We start from the raw sequence: 17,567 nt of genomic DNA on the forward strand, positions 1-17,567 counted from the left end.
TGCATGCAAAGCATGTGCTCCATTGCACTGAGCTACCTTCTTCCCACTTAGCCGAGGGGTGCAGAATACCCAAAATCTGCAAGAGACCTGAAGAAAAGTAGTTCCACAAAACTCGGGGGTGGGGGTGGAGCAAAGCAGATGTCCTATGCAAACCTACCTCCAGCATTATTCCCATTCACCCACTACAAACCTCTCCCTTTCCTGAGAACAATTGGGGTGGGGGGCAAACAAGTAAATAAGCAAACAGGCACATGAACTATCCCTGGCCCTCAGAGGCAGCCCAAGATGTAGGGAAGGCCGATTAGTTGTGCTCGTCTGCTTGTCCCCTGGGGCTGTGCTGCCTCTGAGACACTAAACAGAGTGTCAGCTGAGCCAACTGGGATGCGGCTGTCTCAATGCTGCCCACATGAGGAGGCACCAGTCTCACTTGTTGCCTCTGATGACACTGAAGCAGAGTTTACTGTTGGGCTGGCGGGGAAGCATATACTCCTTCGCCACTCACACCAGGAGGTACCAGTCCTGCTTGCAGTTAGGGGCTGAGCTGCCTCTGGTGACACCGAGGGAGAGTCGCTTGCTAGGCTGCACTGGCGCCACCGCCAGGAGATGCCTCCAAACAGACAAAGGAGCATGGGCTTATAGCCAAAAACAACGGTAGTGTCCCCTCCTCCGTTCTCTCTCTCTGGGCTCATCTACACCAAGCAGGATATTCCACTATGAAAGTGGTATATAAAAGGCAGGAGTCACACTACTGCTTTATAGTGGGATTGAAGTGCACTGACAACGGTTGGGGCCAATTGACACATCTATACCAAGCAGGATATAACACTATGAAACTGGTATGAAAGCAGTAGAAGATATGTGTAAATTGGCCCCAATACTTCTATAAAGTGTATGTGGTTCCTGCCTTTTATATACCACTTTCATAGTGGAATATCCTGCTGGGTGTAGATGATCTCTCTCTCTCTCTCTCTCTCTCTCTCCTGATGTCTCCTCGAGAGCCATAAAGCGAAAGATGCTGATGCTTGACAGGGCTTTCCTTTATAGGCTCTGCTCCTCCCTTGCCTCACATATGTGTACTGACACACAAGGTGCCTTATTCTGCTCCTTCTCATCCGCAACAGCCATTTTCCTGCCCAAGCCATCCCAGCTGGGCAGGTACCAGGTTTGCCTCTTTATGAGAGGAGTATTATATGGACAAACTTTGTATTGGAACATTCTTCATTATTTACTAATGTACATATCCTCTTACATTATCTACCTGCTTCCTGGAACACACAGTCAGCGCAAATGGATTCTCTGTGCCTTTTTGACAGCTAAGCGACTGATATTAGAATATTGGAAGGATAAACACTAACGTTCTATAACGCAATGGATTGAAGAACTAACAATTTTTTCAGCATTTGAATGGGGGTTTATAAGGGCCACTTGTGAATGGATTCTTATACGGATATGTGGTCTGCCCCTGTTGAAGTTTATGTATAATTCTTAGAAAGCTATATTTTCACAGTTTCTGAACAGTTTTCAAAAGCATCCCAATGTACAATGCATTCCAGTACTCAGTATCTCTTTCACAGGTAAATTATACTTTGGTCTAGTTCACACATGTAGGTAAGTCTTTTGCTTCATCTGCAACTTGATTGCTCCACTGAAATACATTGACTTCGAGGCAATATGGAAGTTTATCTGAAGCGCTAGTCATTCCTTGTTGCTGGACCCAACGCTTAGAAGAGGACAAATTTTACAGCAATTGTTGTGTGCACATATAGATCCTAATTGAGAGTGAAATTATTACATCATATATATAATGAGTTTCTCCCTCATTAAACTGTTTGTCAAAGTAGAGATAATTCTGGTTCCTGACTTGGAGCTAAGCAGAAGCAGGGAAGAGCAGCTGGCCCAGCTCAAGTAGAAGCTATAAAAGTAAGCCAGTTCCCAGGGAGCGAGCGAACAGGAAGAGCAAACAGGAGTTTGACAGGGGGAGTTCGGCAGGGGAGGTCAAGGGGGAGGCCTCTAAGAAGAAAAAAAGAGGTGGGAAAAACAAAGAAAAACATAAAGAGAAAACCCCCCACAAAACCACCACCCAAAACAAAAAACAAAAAAAAACCCCAAAAGATCTTACTTTCTCTTAAGACATACTCATATAGTTGTGTACCTTCAGAGAGGACAGGACAAAGCAAAGGCAATTCCACTATAATCAAAAAGGAAAAAAACCAAAGCAGAAATCGACAATATGGATGGAAAGGAGTCCCTAGAGGTGGTGACCTGCAAAGGGTGTGCAATGTTCGTGTTTCTGCCTCAGCGCAACATGGCGTATAGCTGCAACAAGTGCAAGCTGGTGGCACTTTTGGAAGAAAAAGTGAGAGGACTTGAGCGGCGAGTGTCCACCCTCCAAGGAATAAGAGAAGTCGAGGAGTTCTTAGACCGAACGGTGGAACTGCAACAGCAACAAGAAGCACATGAGATTGAAGAGCAACAGCCAGCTGAAGCAGAAGTGGAGTATGCTGAGGGGAGGAAAGCCAATGAAGAGGAAACTCCATTATTATTATTATTATTATTATTATTATTATTATTATTTATTATTATAATTTATATAGCACCATTAATGTACATGGTGCTGTACAGAGTAAAACAGTAAATAGCAAGACCCTGCCGCATAGGCTTACATTCTATTAAAATCATAGTAAAGCGATAAGGAGGGGAAGAGAATGCAAACAGGCACTGGGTAGGGTAAACAAGCACAGGGTAGGGTAAAACTAACAGTATAAAGTCCAAACAGCATCAAGTTTTAAAAGCTTTAGGAAAAAGAAAAGTTTTTAGCTGAGCTTTAAAAGCTGCGATTGAACTTGTGGATCTCAGATGTTCTGGAAGAGCGTTCCAGGCGTAAGGGGAAGCAGAAGAAAATGGACGAAGCCGAGCAAGGGAAGGAGAGACCCTTGGGCAGGCGAGAAACATGGCATCAGAGGAGCGAAGAGCACGAGTGGGGCAATAGTGTGAGATGAGAGAGGAGAGATAGGAAGGAGCTAGACCGTGAAAAGCTTTGAAGGTCAACAGGAGAAGTTTATATTGGATTCTGAAGTGAATTGGAAGCCAATGAAGAGATTTCAGAAGTGGAGTAACATGGTCAGAGCGGCGAGCCAAGAAGATGATCTTAGCAGCAGAGTGGTGGACAGAAACCAACGGACTGATGTGAGAAGAAGGAAGGCCAGAGAGAAGAAGGTTGCAGTAGTCCAACCGAGAAATAACCAGTGCATGAACAAGCATCTTGGCAGAAGAGACAGACAAAAATGATCGAATCCTGGCAATATTATACAGGAAAAAACGACAGGATTTAGCTACTGCCTCAATATGAGGAATAAAGGAGAGCGAGGAATCAAATATAAAGCCAAGACTACGAGCTTCCTTGACCGGAGTAAGCGTAACATCATTGACAGTAAGAGAGAGTGAGAGATGAGGAGAAGGTTTAGGAGGAAAAACAAGCAGTTCAGTCTTTGTCATATTAAGTTTCAAACGACGATGAAGCAGCCAAGCTTAGATAAGAGTGGAAAAGAGTGACAGTTAGGAGCAGAAGAATTATTTATTTATTTATTTATTTAAGTATTTTTATGCCGCCATTCAGCCAAAAAAGGCTCTCATGGCGGCTTACAAAAGTATTTTGAAGGCATTCTGCACCAGTGGAACCATTAGAGTTAAGCAACCGCTTTCAGCTTCTGGAGAATGAGACTGAAGGACAGTTTGCAGAGGAAGAAGTACAGGACACACCATACAACAGTGACTGGGAAGAAAACTGAAGAACTTTGGGGCCCGGTTCTTGGAAGAGGATTAGAAAGGGAAAGAAAAATACTCCGGATGAACGACTGGCTTCGAAGGTGGTGCCGTCGTGAGAGTTTTGGATTCTGGGACCACGGGCTACGCTACTTGGAACATGGACTACTGGCAAGGGATGGGTTGCACCTCACAAGGGCTGGAAAGAATGAGTTCGGCCACAGCATGAAGAACTTGATCAGGAAGGCTTTAAATTGAATCTTATGGGGGCAGGAGACGTAAATTTCGAGGCAACAATGGATGAAGGCCAATGCACCACAGTACAGAGAACAGCTCCAATAGTGTCCCAAAATAGTGTCTGCAACAATGTAGGAACAAAGCCAGACTATAAAACACATGGTCTTTGATGTCTATATACTAATGCCCAGAGCATGGGAAACAAACAGAATGAACTTGAACTCTTATTACATGAAGGCAAATACGACTTGATAGGTATAACTGAAACTTGGTGGGATGACTCCCATGACTGGAATATAGCAATTGAAGGATATAACTTGTTCAAAAAGAACAGAAGAAATAGAAAGGGAGGTGGAGTTGCACTATATGTTAAAAATACCTATCCCTGCACAGAAATGCAGGCGGATGAGCCTGGGAGCCCCGTCGAGAGCGTCTGGATTAAAATAAATGGGGCAAGGAATAAAAAGAATATGATAATCGGAGTCTACTACCGACCACCCAATCAAGGAGAAGACGAGGACGAAACTTTTGAGAAACAAATTGCCAGTGTTTCAAGGAAGTGTGATGTAGTAGTGATGGGGGACTTCAATTACCCTGATATCTGTTGGGAGACCATTACTGCCAAAGCGGCCCTTCCAAGAAATTCCTGACATGTATGGGTGATAACTTTCTCCTACAGAAAGTGGAGGAAGGAACTAGATGATCGGCAATCCTTGACTTGATATTGACCAATAGGGATGACTTAGTGGATAAAGTGGCAGTTACGGGAACTCTGGGGGAAAGTGACCACGTCATACTTGAATTCTTGATTATGAAGGAGACAAAAGTCAAGCGTAGCCATACATGTACTCTGGATTTTAGGAAAGCTGATTTTAATAAACTCAGAACTATAATAAGTAAGATCCCATGGCAAGTGAGCCTAATGAGAAAAGGAGTGCAGGATGGGTGGGAGTATTTAAAAAATGAAATTTTAAAGGCACAGTTACAAACAATTCCAACAAGGAGAAAAGATAGAAGACATCAGAGGAAACCAATGTGGCTCCACAAAAAGCTTAGAGATGACCGGAAAACAAAAAAGGATACATATAGGAAGTGGAAGGAAGGCCAGGCTACAAAAGAAGAGTACAGACATGTGGCTCAGAAGTGCCGAAATGGCGTCAGGAAGGCTAAAGGTCAGAATGAGCTGAGATTAGCGAAGGATGCTAAAAGCAATAAAAAGGCTTTCTTCAGATACGTGAGTAATAAAAGACAGAGGAAAGAAATGGTGGTTCAACTGCTTAATGAGGATGGCAAATTGATAACAGATGACAAAGAAAAGGCTGAAGTGCTCAATTCCTACTTTGCCTCAGTCTTCTCCCAAAAGCGGGTCTATGACCCCCCTGGAAAAAGTGAAGCAGAAGTTGAGGGGGTAGGATTGCAGTTTGAGATTGATAAAGAAATGGTCAAAGAACACCTAATTTCCTTGAATGAGTTTAAATCTCCAGGGCCTGATGAACTGCATCCAAGAGTAATGAAGGAGCTAGCGGAAGAACTCTCAGAACCTTTGTCTATTATCTTTGCAAAATCATGGATGATGGGTGAGGTGCCGGACGACTGGAGGAGGGCTAACGTTGTCCCTATCTTCAAAAAGGGCAAAATGGAGGAACCTGGGAACTACAGACCAGTCAGTCTGACATCCATCCCTGGGAAAATTCTGGAGCAGATGATAAAGAAGTCAATCTGTAAACACCTTGAAATCAATGCAGTGATTACTAGAAGCCAACATGGATTTGTCAGGAACAAATCCTGTCAGACTAATTTGATCTCATTTTTTGATAGGATAACCTCCCTTGTGGACTGTAGGAATGCTGTGGACGTCATATATCTTGACTTCAGCAAAGCTTTTGACAAAGTACCTCATGACATTCTAATTAACAAACTAGCTAAAAGTGGGCTAGATGGAACAACTATTAGGTGGATTCACAGTTGGCTACAGAATCGGACTCAAAGAGTACTTATCAATGGAACCATCTCAAACTGGGGAGAGGCAACGAGTGGGTGCCGCAGGGCTCAGTCCTGGGCTCAGTGCTCTTCAACATTTTTATTAATGATTTGGACAAGGAGGTGCAGGGAACGCTGATCAAATTTGCAGATGACACACAATTGGGTGGGATAGCTAATACCCTGGAAGACAGAAACAAACTTCAAAGTGATCTTGATAGGCTGGAGTGCTGGGCTGAAAACAACAGAATGAAATTTAATAGGGATAAATGCAAAGTTCTACATTTAGGGAATAGAAACCAAATGCACAGTTACAAGATGGGGGACACTTGGCTCAGCAATACTACAAACGAGAAAGATCTTGGAATTGTTGTAGATTGCAAGCTGAATATGAGCCAACAGTGCGATCTGGCTGCAAGAAAGGCAAATGCTATTTTGGGCTGTGTTAATAGAAGTATAGCTTCCAAATCACGTGAGGTACTGGTTCCTTTCTATTCGGACCTGGTTAGGCCTCATCTAGAGTATTGCGTCCAGTTCTGGGCTCCACAATTCAAGAAGGATGCAGACAAGCTGGAGCGTGTTCAGAAGAGGGCAACCGGGATGATCTGGGGTCTAGAAACAAAGCCCTATGAAGAGAGACTGAAAGAACCGGGCATGTTTAGCCTGGAGAAGAGAAGATTGAGGGGAGACATGAGAGCACTCTTCAAATACTTAAAAGGTTGTCACACAGAGGAGGGCCAGGATCTCTTCTCGATCCTCCCAGAGTGCAGGACATGGAATAACGGGCTCAAGTTAAAGGAAGCCAGATTCCAGCTGGACATCAGGAAAAACTTCCTTACTGTTAGAGCAGTGCGACGGTGGAATCAGTTACCTAGGGAGGTTGTGGGCTCTCCCACACTAGAGGCATTCAAGAGGCAGCTGGACAACCATCTGTCAGGGATGCTTTTGGGTGGATTCCTGCATTGAGCAGGGGGTTGGACTAGATGGCGTTGTAGACCCCTTCCAACTCGGCTATTCTATGATTCTATGATTCTATGAACTTCTCCTAACTCAGGCTTGGGAATCTTTTGTGGTTTGTAAAGGAGTTGTGAGCATTTCATGCCTCTGAATTCTTTTCTGGTTCATTCTAACATTTTATATATTACATTTCTATACTGCTGGAGGTGACAGACTTGATCTTGGGGAAGCTAGGGTTGGCGACAGCCGACAGAAAGCTCTGGCGTGGGCTGGTCCATGAAGTCACGAAGAGTCGGAAAAGACTGAACGAATAAACAACAATAGCCCAAGAAGAATTGACAGCCCCCCTGCATCCCAACCCCTTTTAGGAACAGGGATGTGGGAGGGTCATTTTTCTTAGCTCCTCCCCCCCTCCCCAGAAGATGCCTGTGTTATTTCTGCATTAATCCAAAGTGAGCTTGGGAGAGTTTATTGATCTCTAACTGAAAGAAAGGTTTCTAAGGGCTCATCTACACTAAGCAGGATATTCCACTATGAAAGTGGTATGGAAGCAGTATATAAAAGGCAGGAGCCACACTACTACTTTATAGTGGTACTGAAGTGACTGACAACAGTTGGTTGCCATGACATATCTACATCAAGCAGGATATAACACTATGAAAGTGGTATGTGCCAATGGTCTCTAATAGTTGCCAGTGCACTTCAATACTGCTATAAAGCAGTAGTGTGACTCCTGCCTTTTATGTACTGCTTTCATAGTGGAATATCCTGCTTCGTGTAGATGAGCCCAATGATAAGAAATCCTGTAATAGCTGAAAACCATTTTTTGTTGAGAGAATTTTTAAACAGAACAGGACTCTTTATCTTGAAACATAATTATAAATAGCTTGGCAGGGGAATATTGCAACTACTACAGATTAGGATAGCAGGATGATAAATTAACTATTTTCTCTTTGATTTAATTTAGGATTTTGTTGAATATATTAGAAGGTTGCAGGGGATGGGTTATTTATCATTTATCATAAAATAAAATATTTATTTAATATTTATCAGCCAGAATTGAAGGCAGGAATTATATTCAACATAAATTTACAAAGAGAAAGGGGTCCCTTATCATTATATCAAAATGTTCTCCAGATATTTCACACATTATGTGGAATATGGTGTGTGACATGTGAGAATGTTATGTGCATATGAGGAAAGTGTGTTCAGATAAAATTGCAGTGCTCCATCCTACAATTTTTTGAATACATGTTTAATTTAATATTTAAATGTACAGATACAGAACATTTGACAGATGTTTAATTCCATCTCCAGAGTAAATTCCTATACATTAATTATTCAGACTTTCCACTAAAACCTGGTTCTTTTTTAATGAACAATATTTTCAATGAATTCTAAACTAGTGATTGAATGGAAGTATTCATCATTTCAATAGATGAGTTATCCAGCTTATATTTTAACTCAGCTCAACATTTAAGTTACATGTAGAAAAGTAGAAGTGTGAATTATCTTAAGAAATAGTGCTTTTATTCAGTAATCCAACTGGGTACCCTTTAGATGTTTTGGGCTACGATTCCCATAATCCCTGGCTATTGAGTATGTTAGCTGGAGTTTATGGGAACTGTAGTCAAAAATATTTGGAGGGGACCAGGTTGCCCGTTCCTGTTAGTAGTTGATGTTAAAATCCAACTCTTGTAGGAACTATTGTTTATGCTTTTAATATGCAGATAGTCAGGTGTGTTTTTTAACATGTAGATGCCTCTACAATACAGGACTTACTAAGACTGCATTGTGTGCACCATGTACAACACTCAAAAATCTCAGGATTCATTTTAAATTATTGTAGCTGTTTTCAGCCAAATCTTTAGTTGCAATAAGGCAGGCATCACAATTAAATTTCAGCATGCAACTGACAAAAATGGGGAGAAGAAAAAATTAAAGACAAATCTGAGAGCTTTCTGAACAGTGCTTCTCCAATCATGCTCTACTTTCACATGCCTACCTGCAGGTGAAAGTTTGGACAAGCAGTTTAAGCACGAGATGGCTTTCAGTTCAAATTCAGGCCATTTGCTGCCAAGATGGCCTTCTAGAATAGTGCTAAACTCAATTACACTTCCTTTCCTCAAGTTCAGCAACACTTTCTTAAACTCATTGCTCGCTTTCAGCACAATATCTTTGGTTACGTCCTCCTCCTCTATAGGCCTACTTCCATTTTCATTACTGAAAGGCATGCCAACAGTTATTTCAAATTTATAGCGGTCAAACCTTTTCATGTGGCAGTCATGCTTTGTCAGATACTTTAGACGACAGAGTTCCTCCTCTTCCATGGTAATTCTTTTTGGGTCACATGCTGGATAGATTTCACCATACACACATCTCAGCCAGTCACCAAAAAAAAAAGGAAGCATGTTTACTGCTGATTCTGCACTATTGTCAATGTGAGTAACTCTAACATACTTGAACCTTCCAGTCCAGGTCACTCTATGGCCCTCCAGATGACTACATAAGATCTGAGTGCGTGCCATGTTCGTCTCCTTCCATGCCCGTGGTCCACACAAAAAACCATACTGATTCCATGTCAAGGTGGAGTTATACACTTTCATCCCCTCTGAGTGGTACACATAAAACCAAAAGAACAACATTATGGCAGTAAGCCACACCAAAATAAGTTTAACAATTGAACTCTTTGTTAGGGATTTTACCATTTTAACTACAGACATACTGGCTCTCATCCACCATTGGAAAAGTAGAGGAATAGCACATAACACAAGAGTTACCACAATCTTCACAAGCTCTAATGTTATGAACCATTTTATGAAGTGGATGAGACACATCAGCACAACGCTTATCATTAGAATAGGAAGTGCAAACAGGAACAAAAAGTAACCAATTGAGGCACGAATTAGACCAATGCCAGATGACTCTTGCAAAATAACCACTGAGAGTTCACACCACGTGAAACATACTAAATAAGGAATCAGATAGCAATATGTTCCTTTAAAATTCCGCAGCTGTGACATTCTAAAGAAAAGATAAAACAAGTACAGAAACAAAAGGCAGGGGATGCTCAGGTTCAGCATGAAGAAGTGTCCAACAGGAACACTGTAAAATGTTTTCGCCAATAACTTTAAGTGCCCCACATTTATCGGTACAAACTGCAATAAGGAGAGGGACCCAGCAGCAACCTCTGTCAATAAAGCTCTTCGTGTGTAGGGTTCAGCACTTGTTCCCAAACTCATGTAACTTGTCACCATGAAGAAAACTGAGACTGTAGCCAACTCTGAGCATGGTATCCAGTCCTTGCTTGCTACAGGGAAGGAAAAAATGACAAAGAACACTGAGAGGAAGAAGTGAAGGTATGGCTCTAAATGGTTCCAACCAAAGTTAATTTCAGCTTCTTCAATGTCTAGGTTTGGTTCAAAATGAAGCAGCAAGTCAGTGAGGGTATGGAAATTTTCCCAAGCTTTACTATCTTGGAATACTTTCAGGGTGCAAATTACCATGGAAATGAAGGACAGGTAAAAGATAACTAATGGGATAAAAAAAGCAAAGAAGTCAATTGTCAGATTACTGATGAAGAAGAAGAATATGAGAGCATTTATGTGGTGTGTTGGAATAATAGTCGACAGCCAATGCATTCCTGCTTTCGATGCAATATCTATGAGTTGTTCTTTGATTTCCATAATAGCATGAAGTGGATACTTTACGACCTGGAAAGGAATAAAACGCAATTTGTTGAACAATGCTTTTGCAGCAACATTTCCTCTGAGATAGAATGAGCAAGCAAATGACACCAAACCTGAGCTATTTCAGAAGGGTTCCCCCCCCCATCAATTAACAGGCTGATTAATTAAAACATTCTCTTTATTACTGAACTCAGCAAAAGAAAGCTGGGGGGGGGGGAGAAAAAATGTCCATTATCCCTCCTTCCTCTTGAAAAGCAAGCACACACCACACACTGACACGGCCTGAACAGCATTCAAGTTATTTAGATCCCTGGAAATAACACCCCTCTTAAGGATTAGGGATAAGAACGTCAGAAGAGCCCTGATGCTGGATCAGACCAAGGGTCTATCTAGTCCAACATTCTGGTCACACAAAGGCCAACCAAATATCAACAAGAAACCCACAAGCAGGACACAAATAGAACCGCACCCTTGTGCCTATGTTCCCCAGCAAGTGGTGCACACAGGCTTACTGCCTCTAATACTGGAGATAGCACATAGCCATCAGGACTCGTAGCTATTGATTGCCTTCTCCTCCAGGAATTTCTCCAACCCTCTTTTAAAGCCACCCAAATTGGTTGCCATCAAAATATTTGTGGCAGTGAGTTCTATAGTTTTAACTGTGCACTGTGTGAAGAAGTACTTCTTTTTATCTGCCACCTAGCAGCTTCATGGAAGCTGACAGAGCCAGTTCTAGTATTATGAGAGGAAGAAAATAATTTCAGTTGCCCTTTTCTGCACTTTTTCTAGCTCTACAATATCTTTTTAAGGTGAGGTGACCAGAACGGGATACAGTATGGTCACACCATAGATTTGTATAGGAGCAGAATGAAATTGGCATTTTATTCTCAATTCCTTTCCTTATTATGCCTAACAAAAAAAAGCCTCATTCACCATGGTTTAAGGTGTCTTCTGAACAGAGCCATTGAGTTTGCCTTTTTTACAGCTGCTGCACACTCAGCTATCCACCGTAACACCAAACTCTCTTCCTTGTTCTGTCAGCTTATCATTTTACACTTATTTACATTGAGCTACATTTGCTGTTTAGATGCCCATTCTGCCAGTGTGGAGAGATCCTTCTGGAGATCCTCTCAATCCTTTTTTTTAAACCACCCTAAATAATTTGGTGGCATCAGCAAACTTGGCCAGTTCACTGCTCATTCCTAATTCCAGATCATTTATAAATAAATTGAAAATCCTTGGGTCCCAATATGTGGGACTCCACTATTTCCATTGTGGTGGTAATTTAGAATTTATTCCTTCTCTCTGTTCATAGAATCATAGAATAGCAGAGTTGGAAGGGGCCTACAAGGCCATCGAGTCCAACCCCCTGCTCAATGCAGGAATCCACCCTAAAGCATCCCTGACAGATACTTGTCCAGCTGCCTCTTGAAGGCCTCTAGTGTGGGAGAGGAGCCCAGAACTGGACGCAATACTCTAGATGAGGCCTAACCAGGGCCGAATAGAGAGGAACAGTACCTCACGTGATTTGGAAGCTATACTTCTATTAATGCAGCCCAAAATAACATTTGCCTTTCTTGCAGCCATATCGCACTGTTGGCTCATATTCAGCTTGCGATCTACAATTCCAAGTTTCTTCTCGTTTGTAGTATTGCTGAGCCAAGAATCCCCCATCTTGTAACTGTGCCTTTGGTTTCTTGAAGTAGTTACTGATTCATAAGAGGACCACTCCTCATATTCCATGACTGCTATGTTTGCTCATGAGTCTTTGGTGAGAGACCTCGTCAAAAGCCTTTTGGAAGTCCAAGTAAATAATGTCTTCTGGATCACCCCCACCTCCATGTTTATTGACACTCTCAAAGAGCTCTAAAAAGTTAGTGAGACAAGTTCTACCTTTGTGGAAGCCATGTTAATTCTTTTATAGCAGGGCTTATCCTTCTATATTTTTACTAATTTTATCTTTAATAATGCTTTCAACCAATTTACCTGGAATAGACTTTAAGCTAACCAGCATTTAATTTACAGATCTCCCCTGCATTCCTTTTTAAAAATTGGTGTTACAGAGGCTGAGTCATGAGGCATATTTTGGTTAGAAGACCAGCAATTTCATATTTGAATTCTTTAAAAACTCTAGGACGGATACCATCTGGGCCTGGTGATTTGCTTTCAATTTATCAATAAGGTAGAGAACTTCATCTTTTGTCACCACTATTTGCCTCAGTTCCTCAGACTCCCTTCCTGAAGACATCTGTCCTATATCTCCTGTCCTATATCTTCTGCAGTGAACGCAGATGAGAAGAATACATTCATCCTCCCTGCAATCTTCCTGCCATTCTTTAGTATTCCTTTAACTCCATTGTCATCCAGTGGTCCAACTACCACCCTAGCTGATTTCCAGCTTCTGATATATTTAAAGAATTCTTTATCGTTGGCCTTGGTGTTATTAGCAATATGCTCTTCAAAATGCTATGCTTGCATCTCTTATAATCTGCACACATCGCTTTTGTGCAAGCTTGTGCTCCCTTTTGTTTCCTCATTCGGGCAAGATTTTCATTTTCTGAAGGAAGCCTTCTTTTTCTAATAGCTTGCTTGGCACTGCTTGTTAATCATCCCGGTAACCTATTGGGTTTGGTGCTACCTTTCCTAACCTTCGGTATACATTTTAGCTGTACTTATATTATTTTGGTTTGGAGTAACTCCAAACATTTTGAAGGGATTTAACCCCCTTGACTCCCTCTTTCAACTTCCAGTTCAGTACTTCCCTCATTTTAGAGAAGTTTCCTCTTTTGAAGTCAAATGTGACTGTGACTGAGGTCGGATGACATGATAACCTACAATGAGCTTTAGTCAGAATTTTTTTAACCCACTTTGATAACTCATGGTGTGCAGTAGGGCTTATTTAACCCACAGTGTGTTATTGTGTCTTCTGTCAAACACCATGGGTTAATTTGCTCACCTACAGAGTCACACAGCAAGATGGTATCATATAGCTGCTACCGCTCCAGAACCTTGAAGGTTTGCACAATCAGGACACTTTATAGGCAGCATCCCCTAGTTTTAAAGTCCACCTTTAAAATCTTGCAGAACTTTATCCAGAGGAGGGAAAACCTCGGGTGTACCAAATATGGGGCAGTGTAAATTAATCTTTGGAAATTAAGCAAAAATAAAGAAAACAATCCAAAATGTGCATTTCCCTATAGCCTAAACTGCACAATTGCACAGGCATGGATTCACTCAAATTAACAATTGTGCAAATATGCATTTGGGTATATCCATACCTTCACAATTTTGTACTTTAGGCCATGAGGGAAATGCATATTTTCGGCTATTTTATTTTTGCATATTTTCCAAAGATTTATTTATTACACACAGTAGCTTAATAAGCTATTCACAGCAGCTTATTAGCCCATTCGTGTGGTGGTGGATCATGGACTATTTCAAAAATAAGCTACTGTGCATAGCTTATTAACCCATCATGGGCTATTGTTATATCTGAATACTTGCCTATTTTCCACTTAAATATATATTAAATCTGATAGCACCGTGGTCAATGTTTCCAATTGGTTCAACAACATTTGCATCTCGTTCTAGGCCCTGGGTGACACCATTTAGGATTAAATCCAGAGTTACCCCACCTCCCACTCTGGTTGATTCCATGAGCAACTGTTCTATGGCACAGGTATTTAAAGCATTGAGAAATTTAACCTCTTTGTCATGGCTGGAACATGCATTTATCCAGTCAATGTGGGGGTAATTGAAGTCATCCATTATTACAACACTTCCTCATTTGTAGGCCTACCATATTTCATTTTCCATTTCAAGGTCACTCTCAGCATTCTGGTCTGGGGATGACAGCATGTTACTAGTATTAAAATAGTTTTCAAGCTCGGTATTGTCACCCACAGCACTTTTGTGGAAGGGTCAGCCCTTTTTTTCTCTTCTAATCCACTTGACACTATGCCCTCTTTGCCATTCAGAGCAATGCACCCTTCCCTATCCTTCTTGTAGAGTTTATATCAGAGAGTGCATCACACTGACTCTCTCCATTCCACCAGTTCTCCATAATGCCCACTGTAAGCAGATTCTCCTTTAAAACCAGGAACTCCCAACTCTAGCATTTTGACTTGCAAGACATTTCTGGTGTGTGCATCTTTTCCTATAGCACTTAGGCTTCTTTGATTGGCTATCATTTTCCATGGCTTCATGGCCTATTTCCCCCCCCCCCTTCTACATCAGAAACATTTCAATTTTCATCTCCTAGGGATGATTTAACCCAAACCAGATGCTTCCCAGCTCCTGTTGGCTTTCCCCCAGGGTTAAGTTTAAAAGCTGCTCTGCCACCTTTTGTATGTTTAGCACCAGCTGTCTGGTTCCATTTTGGTTTAAATAGAGCCAGTCCTCTTGTATGGGCCTGGCTTGAGTGTTCTAGAGTGCCTAACAAATCTGAACCCCTCCTCCTTGCATCACTGTTTCATCCACGCATTGAGATACCTCAGCTTTGCCTGTCTAGCTGGCCTTGCATATGGAACAGGAAGCATTTCAGAGAAAGCCACTTTGGTGGTCTTGGATTTCAATCTCCTACTTAGCAATTTATTTTTGGCTTTCAGGACCTGATGACTTGAGGACTAAATTTGGCTTTAGGATCCATGGACCATTGATTCCACTCAGGCACTTATCAACTAGGTCATCTGGATGACACATGATATCTGCAACCTTCACACCAGGAAGACACTTTATACTATTTGGTCTACACACCCATTACAAATCCAAGTAGCTAGACTGGACTTTATCATGGGGCGAACCACGGGATCGTCCCTGTGCGACCACATGATGCACAGGGGATCCTGGGATCAGGGAGGGTTGATCCCTCCCTTCCCCCTGGAAAGAGCCCTCCCCTTTGGGCCTGCTTTTTCCATGGTCTCGGGCTGAGCAAACGACACCTGCTGAAATTCCCTTTTCTATACAACTGTTAAAGATACAGGAGACATTCAAGACACAGCTTGACAGCCATCTTTCAGGTGGATTCCTGCATTCAGCAGGGGGTTGGACTCAATTGTCTTATAGGCTCCTTCCAACTCTACTATTCTATGATTCTATGAGGCAGTCATAAAAAGCTTTTTATCTCTGGACACTGGCTACTGAAAAGTTCAAACGAGAATCATCAGACTGTAAGTTAGCATAACTTCTGGGGCTCATTTATTAATTTGGAAAGTGGGTTCAACACATAACACTAGCTTTGATTTTATACTGGATGTCGATATGGTGAAACATCCTGGCTGACACTGGCTTGGTTGTCAACTGTATTATATCCAGTCATCTGTTACACAAAGCCATGAAATTTATTAAACAAAAAAGCTACAATTTACAAAACAACATTAAAGCTCTACAGCTTTCAACCAAGCACCAAAAGCAGGGAAATTGTAAGTTAAGGCTCACAAGCCTTAACACCACATCCTCCCTAAGAAGGCATTAAGTGCGAGTGCAATTCTCATTTCCCAAAGCAGATAAACCATGAGAACAGGATGGAGAATATGATATGCAGAGGTGACTGTGGAGTTGTGGAAAACTGATGCCACCTACTTCTCTCGCTTTTTTCAGCGTAGCCTTCCCCAACCTGGTGCCCTCCAAAGGGGTTGGACTACAACTCCCAACATAGAATCATAGAATAGTAGAGTTGGAAGGGGCCTATAAGGCCATTGAGTCCAAATTCCTGCTCATTGCAGGAATCTACCTTAAAGCATACCTGACAGATGGCTGTCCAGTGTGGGAGACGCCATGACCTCCCTAGGTAACTGGTTCCATTGTTGTAACTCGTTCCATTGTCTAAGAGTCAGGAAGTTTTTCCTGATGTCCAGCTGGAATCTGTTTTCCGGAAACCTGAGCCCATTATTCCATGACCTGCACTCTGGGATGATTGAGAAGAGATCCTGGCCCTCCTCTGTGTGACAAACTTTCAAGTATTTGAAGAGTGCTATCATGTCTCCCCTCAATCTTCTCTTCTCCAGACTAAACATGCCCAGTTCTTTCAGTCTCTCCTCATAGGGCTTTGTTTCCAGACCCCTAATCATCCTCGTTGCCGTTCTCTGAACACGCTCCAGCTTGTCTGCATCCTTCTTGAAGTGTGGTGCCCAGAACTGGACCCAATACTCAAGATGAGGCCTAACCAGTGCTGAATAGAGGGGAGCAAGGACTTCAAGTGATTTGGAAGCAATACTTCTATTAATGCAGCATTTGCTTTTTTTGCAGCCACATCATACTGTTGGCTAATCTTCAGCTTGTGATCTACAATTCCAAGATCCTTCTCATCTGTAGTATTGCTGAGCAAAGCATCTCCCATCTTGTAACTGTGAATTTGGTTTCTTTTTCATAGGTGTAGAACTTGGCATTTATCGTGTACTCAAGGGGCTTTTATGAGTTGAACTTGAAAACATCTAGAGATCTATATTCTGCCTGCCCTTGCTCTAGAACAGCATCCCCCCACCCAACCTGATGCCTGTGAGATGTGATGGATTGCAACTCTCAACATGAGGAGATGCTCTAAAAAAAGAGAAGTAGGTGGCCCTAAGTTGTTCATCATCAATTTTCCACAACCCCACAATCACCTCTACATATCATATTCTCCATCCTGACCTCATAGTTTATCTGCTTTGGGAGAATGAGAATTTCACTTGCACTTTCTGCTTCCTTAAGGATGATGTGGCATTAAGGCTTGTGAGCCTTAACTCACAATTTCCCTGCTTTTGGTGCTTGGTTGAAAGCTGTAGAGAGTTAACATTGTTTTGTAAATTGTAGGTTTTTTGTTTAATGAATATAGTGATACGTATCTGGCAAAATCTACAAAGCCATAAAAGGTAACACAAACATTTTGTACAGGACAAACTGGCCAGGTTGGAATTCTAGGCTTGGGGAGAGGGGATGGAAAGAAACTCAAACCATTACACA

General features: G+C 41.9%; 1 protein-coding gene across 2 annotated transcripts in view; it reads right to left on the minus strand.

Moving 5' to 3' along the window:
* Positions 1-8,428: 8,428 nt before the first annotated feature.
* WFS1 (wolframin ER transmembrane glycoprotein) overlaps positions 8,429-17,567 on the minus strand; it is an 88,999-nt gene continuing 79,860 nt past the window's right edge. For both annotated transcript variants that reach the window (XM_063135814.1, XM_063135813.1), the window contains exon 7: positions 8,429-10,649. In XM_063135814.1, coding sequence (XP_062991884.1) covers positions 8,838-10,649 — 1,812 coding nt within the window. In that variant the 3' untranslated portion in view covers positions 8,429-8,837. The remainder of the gene's footprint in view (positions 10,650-17,567) is intronic.

Source organism: Elgaria multicarinata, chromosome 10, assembly GCF_023053635.1.
Source record: "Elgaria multicarinata webbii isolate HBS135686 ecotype San Diego chromosome 10, rElgMul1.1.pri, whole genome shotgun sequence".
NCBI classification, from domain to species: Eukaryota; Metazoa; Chordata; class Lepidosauria; order Squamata; family Anguidae; genus Elgaria; species Elgaria multicarinata.